A 14,356-nucleotide genomic window follows, 5' to 3' on the forward strand; every position below is an offset into this window, starting at 1 on the left:
AGTTCATTAAAAAAACATTAACTAAATTCATCTACATGAGAATGTAATGCCCTATGGAAAATAACCCCTTTAAAACCACTGTTTATCCTCTCCTGACTGTCATTTTTAAGAAATTCAATTCACCATAGCAACCTGCCTTAACACCAGCAGATAAGTACAAGCTATATTTAGTGATGATTGCTTTTCAGACAGAAATCCTGCCTTTCCTTCATATTTAATGCCATGATCCAAGGGACTAAAATATCATTTAATCAGACTGTTGTATGATGACAAGTATACTCAGGGGGATAAGGCTGTGTTTCACAACGACCAAAAGAATAAAGATTCCATTGAGTGGTAAAATTTGTAATGTACACAAAGGAAAATAAAATATCCATAAATATAACTATATAATTTTGCCTTTTTTCTTTAAATTGTTATTCTTTAATCACTAATATCTGACATAATATATTTCAATTAGCAGGTTGCTACTGTTGTTTTTTAATCAGTGCACTGCACTTCCAAGCTGGTATCAATCAATTAAAGAAATTTTCTTTCCAGAAAAGTAAGGGGGCTGGTGATCTTATGAAAATCAAAGGGAAATCAGTAGAATAGAGATTTGGAACCATGGGGAGGAAAGGAGGGAAGGAAAAGCGAAATACTAGGGAATAATATCGGCCAAACTATATTGTTATATAGTGTGCATGCAGGAATATGTACCAAATCCCACCATTACATACACGTATAATGAGCCATTAAAAAATATGGGGCAAAAAGAGTTTTTTCCAAAAAGCAATCTTTATAGGTGAGTTATAATAACAAAAACACCACTATATAGAGGAGTTATAATAAGAATAGCAGCAGAGCAAAAATGGAAGAAAAACAATATAAAACTGAAAAGATGAATTTATCAAAATGCTACGGTTACAAAACTACTATGGATTTAATTGTGCTTTTAATATTCTTTGCAATAATAGTGAAGAGAATTTCTGTATTGAACTGACAGTTTATATAGTTTGCTTCAGAATATAAAACAGTATTATAACAATAAAAAAAAAACCCACCTGTTTCCTCCTTCACTTTCTAAAAGAGGTGCATCAAAGTCATTATTAAAGACAAGATAAAAAGAAGTAAAGTTCAATTAAAAATACCAAGAACAGGGCTGGGGTTGTGGCTCAGTGGTAGAGCACTCACCTAGAACAGGTGAGGCACTGGGTTCAATCCTCAGCACCACATACAGATAAATAAATAAAGGTACTGTGTCCAAAATATTTTTTAAAATACCAAGAACACATACTGGATTGTTGGGTCATAATTCTTTAATGTACTTTTTTTAGTTTAGATGAATACAATACCTTTATTTAATTTATTTTTTTGTGGTGCTGAAAATCAAACCCAGTGCCTCACATATGCTAGGCAAGCACTTTACCACTGAGCCACAATCTCAGCCGGGGTCATAATCTTATACCCATTAGAATAGCTATTATCAAAAATAAATTATAGCAGTGTCAGTGAGAATGTAAAAAAAGAAAGTGGAACCCTAATATATTAATTGTGGAAATGTAAAAAATGTAAAAAGAATGTGCAGTTGCTATAAAAAAATAATTATGATGGTTCTTCAAAAAATTAAAATTACAAAAGATGATTCAGCAAGCAATTCCACTTCTGGATATATATACAAATGACCTATTTGTACATTTATGTTCATAGGAACATTACCCCCAACAGCCAAAAGGTAAAAGCTATATAAGTGTTCACTGATGGATGAATGGATAAACAAAATGTGGCGTATACATACAATGGAAAAATTTCCCTATTTGACTCAAAGGAAAATTACAAATATGCTTCATTCTGGATTATACTTCCAGTATTCTGAGATGGCCAATTCTTCCATGCATTAAACAACTTTTTCTCTGTCAAACACAACACATATCTAAAATGGTCACACCTAAGATAGTCCTTAATTTTAAAAAATCTTAAATTAAACACATCCACATACATGACATAAAATCAGCTATAACACCCACCCAAAACAGTTGTATGGGCATCATATATAGTCCCAACAAATTTTTATAGTTCTTTTCTCTTGTATGTTTTCTTTTATCTAAGTTCAAATAACTATTCCAACAAAAATAAACAACAAGGAATCTAAAACACAAATATGATAACATGCTTTGAGTCTTATCTACAGCATATATTCAAAGGGATTTAAAAGTATTGAGAATTTAAAAATCATCTCCATAGAAAATACAACTGAATATAATTTAAAACAAATAATATAATTTAAATATTTTACAGTATGTATTTAATAAATAGTAGTCATCTCTCCAGAAGAAATGTTATAAATTATTTTTATAACTTAAATAGTGTACATTTCTATACTTAAAGAGAAGAAATAATAATATCATGGTAATAATGACTTCTTGTTTGGATGAAAATTGTGTAAACTTACATGTTTTTAATATGTGATGACATCAAGATAAACTTGACAACACATTTCAATATCCTATTGAGAAACCACAACAGTAAGAAGAATATGTATAACATAACACAAACTAATAAATTATACATATAGCAAGGGAAATCAACTTTAAAATATTCATAACCATAAACAGAAGATAAGCTATAAAAATAGTCATTTATTTTGAAATGTAGCATGCATGCAAATTATTAATTCAAATAAAACCTTAGGCAGTATAAGTTTTCAAAAACAGTCTCTGATTATCCTCTGTATGTCTCTGGTGGTATTTCTTTTTCATTATGAATTTTAATAATTCAAGTTTTTTCACCTAATTCTTTTGGCTAGTTTGGGTAAGGGTTTATCAATTTCATTTATTTTTTTTTTCAAAGAACCAAATTGTTGTTTTCAAACAACCAGCAATTTCTTGAATTGATTTTCTCAATCATTGATTTTGACTGTTAATCAGCTAAAAGTGAATGTCAATTTTCTCTTCTTTGTCTTAGACTTAACAGTTATAGGATTGTAATCGAAGCATCCACATGGTCTTACACTTTAACCCTTACAGGCTTGTGAAAGAAGCATGTATTCTCAGAAACTGAAAAAACTCATCAGATACCCACTTCTCCTCAACCTTGCCAAAAGCCACATTCAGCTCCCATAATTACAACAGATCCAAAGTTACTTGCAAAACCAGGAAGTCTTGCTTAGAAATTTACAACTTACTAAATATCTCTCCTCCCATGTTTATCATGTTTGCCCAATAGCTCACTCAGTTCATTCACGTCTAGTAATTTGTTCCATTACAGTGGAAGCAAAATTTGGGGATAGGTATTACAGGTTAGAAAAAATACAGAGTACCTATCATTATGCCATTAGCTTGATACAGATTTATAGTATGAAATAATTTAAATTTTGCCCTTTTGATCTGCCCTCAGGTAGTAAGGACCACATCTAGCTCAGACTACTTTTGGTGAAAACATCATTTATTTGTTTATGTATGTGTGGATACACACATATGTATATGAGAAAATAAACACATATGTACATATATACACACATACACATATATAAAAATAAATGATTCAATTTTATTTCTATACTTTGTTCATAGAAATTCTGTAGCTGATGACTTGTCTGATTAAGATACTGAACATACTGCTATGAGTATTAATATTATCCAAGTCTGAGTTTTTTTCAGTCCCACTATTTCCTCCACTGTTATTCTCTTGTGGAGTCTCCTGGAGACAACATATTGTCATGTCTTATCTTCAAATCTAATCTGCCAGTCTATTCCTTTTGACACAAGTGTAGGACATTTACATTCAATGTTACTATTGAGAAATGATTTTTTATTCCATCATTTTCATTTATTCCTAGTTTTTAATTTGTATTATTTTTTCCTTTGATTGACTATTCTTCTAGTTTAGTTCCTCCTTCTGCTGTTTTTCACTTTTATTTTTCATTTCTTCTTCATGAAATAGTTTACTGAGTATGTTTTATAATGTAGGCTTTCTCATTATGAATTCCTTTAAGTTTTTTTCTTTTTTATCATGGCTGGTTCTTATTTCATCTTTATTTTTACTGGGAATAGCATTCTCAGTTGACATCCATTTTCTTTAGAGCTTGGTATTATTCCAAATCCTCCTAACATTTAGGGTTGGGTTCCTAAAATCTGCTGAGATCTGGATTGGTTTAGCTCTAAATATGACTGGCTATTTTTCTCTAGCAGCCTTTAAGATTGTATCCTTATTCTGTATGTTAGGCATTTTCATAATAATATGCCTAACATAATGGTGGGGGTCTGTTGTAATTTTGTGTATTTGGTTCCTGTAAGCCTCCTGTTTACTTTTCCACTTCATATTTAAGATTTGGGAATTTTTCTGAAAATATTTCACTGAAAAGATTGTGCCATGCATTCCTTTGGTTTGTATCTCTGAGCCTTCATCTCTCCCAATAAATCTTAAATTTGGTCTTTTCATGTTATCCAGTATTTTCAGAATTTCCACTCATGGTATCTTAACATATTTTCTCCGTGATCAACTTTATTTTCAACATCACTTATTTTGTCATCCTTGCATAAAGCTCTATCTTCCGGGTTGTATAGTCTGCTGGTGATACTTTCCATTGAATTTTTAATTTGGTTTATTGATTTCTTCATTTCGAGCATTTCTGCTTCATTCTTTTTCAGAATCTTTATCTCTTCATCGAAGTGATCTTTCCCTTCCTGTATTTTCTCTTTGATTTCACTCCTTACATCATCCTTTACCTCATATATCAATTTAAATCTGAACTTTCAAACCTTCTCTGATATTTCTTCCACTGTAGTGTTGATGGATTCTGTTATTGAAGTATTTTGGTTTGTTTGGGGTTGTTTGTTTCATTGCTATTTCACATTGTTTGCATGTCTGCCCATTATCAGTATCAGTCTGAGTTGTAAGAGTTTCAACCAAATAACCTTATAGTGTTTCTGAAGGTATCTAGTACTTCATGGTTTGGGAGGAAAAAATAATAATGACAACCAATTTAAACAATATACAGCATTAAACCAAATAGTTCCTAGTATGACATCTACAATAATAATTGTCACAATAAACAGAAATGATGTGATCAGTTATTGCCCATAGTAAAAACAGTAAGTTTGCAAAAGGTATTACAATTTCAAAGAGTGAACAGGAAGAGAACAGATAGATATAAGATGGTTATAAGGGAGGAGGAGAGAAAATAATTAAAAAATGAAAGGAGAAGTGGAAGACAGAAGAAAAGAATTTGGCTGTTAGCAAAAGAAAAGAGAACTAGAATCAAGATAAACAAACAAGTAAAAACAACATGAAACAAAACCAAAATGTATACTAATCAAAAATCCTAGTCATGAAAAATAACTTACTTCAAAAAATGCTAGAAATGAGGAAAGTTAGACAAATATGAATGTGTATAAATGTGCATGGAACAATTCAGGAGAGTCAAGAAAATAAATAGATAAATAAGTAGGTAAGTAAATAAATAAATAAATAAGGCTCTTGATGAAAAATTAAGGAATTCCTTCCACTGTGGTGTTCAAAAATAGTCAATGCTAACACATGCTGGTTGTTTGTTCCAAGTTCTAAAATTCTGATGCCATGTAGAGTTTCACAATACAGAAAATTAAAACTAGATCCAATATGTTTGAGTATATATGGTTATTATATATAAATCTTATTCGTGTTTCTAGCTGTGAATACAAATAAATATTTAAAATATATTCAATGAAGCTTTAAATTGATATGAACCAATTTGATCTCACTTTTCCAAGCAAATCATTTTTCCTGTCCACTATTTACTACCACATTAGAAAGATAACATCAGCCATAAAATCTGCTTCTTGAAAGTTAAGTTTATGATGACACAATTCCATCTTCTGAAATCTCTTCTGTTCCTAAAAAGAATCTATTCCATCCAGTTTTACTACATGTAAAACAAATTATTCAAAAAGAAGAAACTACTGAGCCATAAAATATTTCTCAGTTATAATTCTTTTAAAAAGTTAACACCAATAATAAAGTTTTAAATTATACTTAGTATTAAAAAGCAAATACTCACAAAGAAGGATCTTGTACAAGATCTTTGAGATTTATCCCACTGCGGTCTTCTGCAAGATTCCTGAAGCAACTATCACTCACTACATAGAAAAGAGAAGAAAAAAGAAGATTAATATTTTATTACATTTCATTTAAGCTACTACTGACAAAAAAATAATTTTAAAATGAAAATTGGCCTTTAAATTTTTTTCCAAACTTCAAAATATTCACTATATTTCAGGACAGGGAGATTAAGTAGCAAATGTTAATATTAAGTAAATAAGTCAACATTTCAATAACTACTAATTTAAGTACACAGACCATATATAAATATAAGATGTAAAATAATGCACATGTTTGTTTAAAACCCCCATAAAACCTCACTGATGTGTGTGGACTGGTATGACAGACAGAATCTACTAGAGCCAAAAAACGCAAAAGTTTTGGAAGCTGATTAGCAATTCTAAATATCTAATTTAAGATTCTTAAAAACTTACATTCATAAAAACTAACATTCTACTATTCCATTATAAACAACAATTATTATATACAATAAAAATTACAAATATGACAAAGAGAAAAGTCTGACCAATAATCAAGAGACAAAGAATAACTCCAAGGAGATCCACAAATCAGTCAGAAAACTTTAAGAAAATTATTTAACGTAAGTTACAGAAAAGAGCAAAAAAAAACTGTTCACACTAAGTGAGAACATAGAACTTCAAAAAAGAGTTAAAGTCAATGAAAAAACTAGTAATTTTAGAAATAAAAAATAGAACATGAAATTAAGAATTTGGCAGGCAAGTTTCATAGATATTTCAACACAACAAAAGACAGGATTAGTGAACTTGAAGATAAATGAGCTGAAAATATGCAAACTGACAGAGCAAGAGAAAATGGGAAACAACATAGCACAAAAGATGTAGGAATCAAACAATCAAATGTATTAACAGTCATAACAAAGTGAAAGCAAAGAATGAAAGGAGAACCATCAGAAATAATTAAAAATTACTGTAAATATACCAAAATTGATTCAATATATTAAGTAGCCTTAGGAAGTATAGCTAATACCACATTAAGAAAAGTCAAAGAAAGGGTTGGGAATGTAGCTAGGTGGGATAGCATATGGGGGTCCTGGGTTTCATTCACAGAACCTTAACATAACAATAAAAACAGCAGTACCAGCATCAACAACAACAAAATAAAATAGAAAAAGTAAGAGAAAACCACAACTAGAAATTAAAAATGATAAAAATTAGCCAGGCATGGTGGAGCGTATCTATCATCTCAGGAGGCTGAGACAGAAAGATCGAGAGTTCAAGGCCAGCCTCAGGAAATTATCCAGGCTGTAAACAACTTAGCAAGACCCAGTCTTTAAACAAAATACAAGAAGAGGCTGGAGATGTGCATCAGTGGTTAAGTGCCCCTGGGTTTAATCCCCAGTAACAACAAACAAAACCTAAACTAAGTATTCAAATACAAACTGTGGAATCCAGAAAACAAGGTAAATTATGTTCAAAATGCTGGAGAAAAACTACATATCTAAAAGTCCATAGGTTGCTAAAATATCCATCAAAAACAGAGGTTAGAGGGGAAGGGAGGGGGGATGGGGTTATTAATAATAGTGAATGTGATGATCATTATTATCCACAGTACAGGTATGAAGACACAAATTGGTGTTAATATACTTTGTATATAACCAGGGATATGAAAAATTGTGCTCTATATGTGTAATAAGAATTGTAATGCATTCTGCTGTCATATATAAATAAAAAATAAAAAACAGAGGCAAACAAAAACTAATATACACATACAAAACATTTTCTCATTATTAGCATAAAAATAGTGATTATTTTCAATTACAACTTAATGGTTGCAACTGAAATATACATAAGAAAAAAGAAGAACACTTTTAGTGTTCCATTCAAAGACATAATAATACATTTTTAATTTATATTTTATATAACTTTTATTGGACCCTTAAAATTACAAGTTTTAAGTTCTCAAATCTAGATATGCCATTGATATAAATGATTTATACATATAAACAATTTTTCATTAAAAATTGGAAAGTGGAAAAGTTAGGATTCATTCCTTACTAATTGTAATAAAATATTCTTTTCATTGTGTTTGTAATCAGAAGAGTAATTTAGGTTAATATATAATTTTCAAACTATGTTTACTAGACACTGAGCCCAAATTGTTGATTTGTTACAAATTTTCTGATTTTCCAAATTTGAACAGAAATCTCTTTACTATTTCCACAGCAGCGACATAAATGAATGAATGAATGTTGCGCGCTATAAGACTATAAGAAAAGTTGTTTTCCAGCTGAGTTTAACTAAAATTGAAGGTATATTATACCATAAATTTGTTTTCATAATGTTGCTTGTCCATCTTGCCAAGGAGAACAGCTTAGTTATAAACTTCAGAGCTTGGGAGTTTGAGTTTGGGAGACTTAATTAAAATGGAATAAACTTTTGGTCTTTTTTTTTTTTTTTAAGAGAGAGAGAGAGAGAGAGAATTTTTTAATGTTTATTTTTTTTATTTTGGTGGATACAACATCTTTATTTTATTTTTATGTGGTGCTGAGGATCAAATCCAGCGCCCCGCGCATGCCAGGCGATCGCGCTGCCACTTGAGCCACATCCCCAGCCCAACCTTTGGTCTTTTAATGACTTTCTAATCAGCTATATGTAAAACAACTTCTGCTAAGGAAGGCATTTTTCTAAATACAAGTTGCATCCAAATTTTCAGTCAGAATCAGAACAAGAAATCAAAAAAAAAATTCTGAAACTTTGGTTTCCTACTAAATAAATTTATCATTTCTAATTAAGATTTGTCATCAATGCAAAGGATTTTGATTTTGAATCATAATTTTAAAAAAAACACTACACTTTAAGAAGCTAGTGACTGTGTTTTCATGTCTAAACCACATCAAAATCAATCATTTTTTGGTCATTTAATTTTTCTGTTTTTCTTTCTTCAGTATATGACACCTACTAGAATTACTAAGAACTTAGCTCCACTGATTAATAAAAATTATGCATTATTCCATCACATAAGTCACACAAAACAGGAGAAATGGCACTAACAGCATGTAGTAAAAATGAACAGTACTAATACAAAAATTTTAATAAACTTGTATCCCAACCTGGTTCATGTCATAATTATATTTGACAGAAGAATGGAAAATTCCTTGAAATATTCCATAAAAAAATCCTAAGTAAAATTCTTAACTAGCTATTTTGCTGTAAATGTCCATCCTTCTGATCTATAGTCATGAGTTGATATTGATATACTAAGCAGTTCACATTAATTATGTCACTTAATTGACACAATCATACAGTGTTAATACTACATGTATCCTCATTTTACAAAGGAGAAAACTGAAGCATGGAGAGATTAAGCATTTCACTACTGATCAAACAGCTAATAACAGCAGTTATTAGGAGATCCCAAGCCCTGTAACTTGAGTCTACAATCTTAATCACTATGTCATACTGACCATAGTCCTCATATATATCTCATTATTCTGGATTGCCATGCATTTCTATAACTGTATAACATTAAAAGTGATTTAATGAAAATTTATCATTTTAATAAATGCCATTCCATAGCATTATTCAATAAATGCAGATTTTTATAGGTCGAAAAAACAACAGGAATCTTTCAGTCAAATGATTTGGTAAGAATGCTACATGATATCTCATGGATTCTATGGAAAAATCAATGGTATTCCTTCCCCATTTCCAGCCAAACAGCTCTGTTGTTATTTGTTTTATATATTAGAATGCCTTAAAAGATTTTACTTTAGGAAATTTTAATAATGAAATTTGATACAAACTGAGATACACACAGACATCAAAACAACATTAAATTATGCCCTCCCTATTATTTATTCATGTATTTATTTATTTTTGTGCAGGGAATTGAACCCAGGAGCACTCAACCACTGGGTTACATTTTATATAGAGACAGGGTCTCACTGAGTTACTTAGTTCCTCACTAATTTCTGAGGCTAGCTTTGAACTCGGGATCCTCCTGCCTCAGCTGTCCCCGCAGCTGGGATTACAAGCATGCACCATTGTTCCTGGATACCCTCCCTTAATTTATAAAGAAAAATGATGGTTTATCTATTATCAGCAAGAATTGGCACTCAAACTTATGAAATTCTTGGACATATTTGTAAAATAAACCATTTAGGAGGGATCTAAACTAATAATAAGGATCTTTCTCTGTATATACTCATCTTTCTAGTCTAGAATCAAGGCATTAGTTAATATTCATTATGTCCTAAGCACTGCAACTATAATGTACTATTATGTATAACCAACGGATTTTTGATTAAATCTTTATATTGCATTTATGGATTATCCCCCATCAGATTATCTCTTTCTCTTTTCAGTGAAAGGGACTGAACCCAGGAATATTGTGCATGCCCAGATTTTGTGTCCTTTACCACTAAGCTACATCTCTAGCCCCTCTTTCTTTATAGAATGCCATTAATATCCTACCTTTCTATAATCAGGAAGGATTTTTGTGTAGTAAGAGAATTACTATCTTTAAAAGTTCATGTTTAAAATACTATATGGGAGGAACTAAGCACAATATTTACAATTCTGAGTAGACAATACAGTCTCATGTTTATGACCGTAAACATAAAGCACTTACCAATTTGAAAATTGCTAAGAAGTCAGTAAAAATGAATCAATAACTTATTCTTTAGTTTCTAAATATTCAGTGAAATAAAACTCAAAAGCAAGAAATGACCCTGCAAAAGCAACTGACAATTTTTAAATATAAATTTACACTTTAGATTTCAACTAATTTATTCAAAACACTTCTGGTTCTAAGCGTTTCAGATAAGAGATGCTCAATCTATATTTCTCTTCCACATCTAAATCTAAACACTTTCAATCTAGTATAAGAAAAGTTCACTTAAATCCTCTACTAAAGAGTATGAACTAAATATGAAGAATTATTAGTGAACAAACTGAATTGGGTACATAAATAAATAAGAGAGGACTTTTAATTTTTGTAAGAAGCATGAAAGTTACCATTCAACCTTAACCACAAGGAAACAGTCAACCAAACTGAAAGATAATAACTTCTCTTAGATTCATAAGAGAAGTGAGGTCACAGCAAACTACTGCTCTCACAACTAGGGAGTCCAACAGACAGACCATTTACCACTATAGAAATCCAGGAAAATATTCTCCACAGAAACTAATACAGCAGTAAAAGAACCTGAATTGTACTTGATGAATGCTGATATTTTGGTGTAAACAAGTCTGAAAGTCAAAAGCTCCAGGAGGAGCCAGTTGTGGATATCAGACACACAAAACCACAACCTGATGAATTTTACCTTCAGGAGCACAACCAGATTCTTATAAATAAATATCAGATAAATTGTCTTGACAATCCAGCAGTGGGAGGGGTAAAAGGAAACATTTTAAAATATGGCAGACCACACTTCTTTACAACAAGGTCTGCACACAGAAAAATATTATTCAAGGAGAGCATAATTTGCTAGGATTTTATCATGTGTTAAATAAAACGTGAGAAGGAAAATGTACACAATTATAGCCAATTCTAGCCACCCTGTCCCAACTAAGCTGTTAGAAATTGAAAAATACTTGCAAATATATAAGTCTAGAATAAAAAAGTGAGTAAAAGACAGACCAAACCACAGGACTGTAAAATATTTTCCTTCTACCCACAGTTTACCACCACATTACTAGCAGTCAATGACAGTAATTCCTTTTACAAAGCAGATCATAACTGTCTATATAAAAAAATTACAAGGCATACTAAAAGGCAAAAAGAAAAAAACACAAAACAAAATGAAAAAATAGAGCAAGCATTAGAACCAGACATGATAGGAATACTGAGTTATCAGATCGGATTTTAATTAACTGTAGTTATAATCTAAGGGCCCTAATGGATAAGGTAGACAGCAATGAAAGAACAGATAGGCAATGTAAGCAGAGAGATGGAAATCCTAAGAAAGAATCAAAAAGGAATGTGACAGATTTAAAAAAGAAATTGTAATAGGAAGAATGTCTTTGGTGAACCTATTAATAGACTGGACAAAGGTTAAAAAAATCTCTGAGCTCAAAGACAAATCAGAATAACCTCCAAAACTACAAAGTAGAGAAAACAAACACTTATTTAAAAAACAAAAAAAGAAAAATAGAACTTAACATTCAAGAACCAAGGGACAACTACCAAAGTTAGGAATGTATATGGAATACCAGTGGGATAGAAAAAAATACTTGAAGCAATAATAAGTTATAATTTTAAACAAACCATCAAAATGCAAATTTGAGAAACTCAGAGAATATTAAGCAGGATAAATACCAAAAATACTACACATAGTCATGTTATATTCAACATATAGAAGAGTAAGGTAAAGAAAAAATCCTCAATGAAGTCAGAGGAATAGAAAGAACTTACTTTAGAGGAAGAAAGATAAGAATTCATCCAACTTCTCAAAAACTATACAAATAAGAATAGATCAGAGTGAAATATTTAAGTGTTAAAAGAATAAAACCTAGAATTCTATATTCTATAAAATAATTCTTTGAAAAAGAAGGGCAATGACATTTTGATATAGTAAAAAAATCAAGGTAATTTTTGCTAATATTCCTGACTTGCAATAAATGTCAAAAGAACTTGTTTTCTTATAACAGAGATTGAACCAGGGGTGCTTAATCTAAGCCATATCCTTGGGTTCCTTTTACTTTCAGTTTGAGACAGGGTCTTGTTAAATTGCTGAGGCTGGTTTTGAATTTCTGATCTTCCTCCCTTAGCCCCCAAATTGCTGGGATTATGGACATGTGCCACCACATTCAGCTAAAGTAAGAAAGAAAAAAACTATATAAACCTGGATCTATGAAAAGAAAGGAAGAACATGATTCTAAAAACAATAAATGAAGATAAAACAAGAACTTTTCTTTAAACTTAATTAATCTAACATAATGGTTTGTTCAAAATAATTATAGATTAATGTTTTTTATCATGTATGTATGTATAGGCCACTTTTGAAAGATTATACATGAGTTAAATGAATGACAGTAATGATACAAGATGCAGAGGTGAAAATAGGATTATTTAGTTACTAAAAGGTGTTTACACTATCCACGAAGCAATAGAGTGCTATTTGAAAGTCTACTGGGTTAAGGAGTAAATATATATTGTAGTCACTAAGACAACTACCCTCCCACACAAACATAATAAAAGCAGAAGCATAATGTATATACTTAAATAGTAGAGAAACTCAAATTATTTAAAATGTTCAACTAAACCACAAAAAGCAGACAAAGAGTGGAAGATAAATAGAAAGAAAGAATACAGTCAAGAAATAAAAATATCCACAAGTTGTGCATGGTAACATGCACCTATATCCAAGGCAGGAAGATCACTTGATCCCTGGAGTTCAAGGCCAACTTGGGCAACACAGCAAGATAACATCTCAAAATTTAAAAGGTTAATAAATATGGTAGCTATTAATGCAACTATAACAGTAATCGCTGTTAATGCCAATGATCTAAATGCATATGTTTTAAAAAAACAGCTTTTCAGACTGAAACTAAAAACAACTCACCTATATGTTATCTGCAGGAGACTCCTTAAAACTATAAACACACATAGATTTAAAGTGAATTGATTGAGATATGATAACACTAATCATAAGAAAACAGGAATGACTATATTAATTTAAGGCAAAGCAAATTTAAAACCAGGGATAGAGGATAGGGATAGAGAGGAGCACTACAATATGCTAAAGGGATCTATTTTCCAAAATATACCAATCTCTACCATGTATGCAGTAAACAAGGTTAATATATATGAGGCAAAAACTAATAGAATTTTGAGGAAAAATAGATGAACACATTACTATACTCACAGATTTCAACACTCCTCTATCAGAAATAAAAATAATTCAGCAGGTAGAAAATCATCAAGAGAAGTATTCTATGTCACTCCGTGATCCAGATCTCACCTATTCAGAATACTGCATCTCAGAGAGTGTTAGAGGACCCCTATACAGCTGCTTCCCACAGAAATCACCAATGCTGTGACCCCACACAGAGCTCTGAGCCTCAGGGTTCCAGCAGGACTCCAGACTCCTGACTTCAGACATTGAAAGCCTGAAATTCTAGCCAGCTAGGGTTCGCAAGCGCATTCACAGAATCACCTATCAGCACCTCTGCAGAACTCCCAGACTTCGCTCTGCTCTGATGCAGGGCACTCAGCTGCTACCTACCCATAGCACAATGTCATTGCCTGGCTCCCCCCACTCAACCCAACACACTGGCACTGGAAGCAGGATGCCTCCATCTTGGCTCACCCCCAT

At 31.4% G+C, this 14,356-nt stretch overlaps 1 protein-coding gene across 5 annotated transcripts in view; it reads right to left on the bottom strand.

The window, feature by feature from the left end:
• Gphn (gephyrin) overlaps positions 1-14,356 on the bottom strand; it is a 623,546-nt gene that overhangs the window by 454,282 nt on the left and 154,908 nt on the right. For all 5 annotated transcript variants that reach the window (XM_027929749.3, XM_071607954.1, XM_071607955.1 and 2 more), the window contains exon 2: positions 6,017-6,095. In XM_027929749.3, the coding sequence (XP_027785550.1) occupies positions 6,017-6,095 (79 nt within the window). The remainder of the gene's footprint in view (positions 1-6,016; positions 6,096-14,356) is intronic.

Source organism: Marmota flaviventris, chromosome 2 (assembly GCF_047511675.1).
Source record: "Marmota flaviventris isolate mMarFla1 chromosome 2, mMarFla1.hap1, whole genome shotgun sequence".
Lineage (NCBI taxonomy): Eukaryota > Metazoa > Chordata > Mammalia > Rodentia > Sciuridae > Marmota > Marmota flaviventris.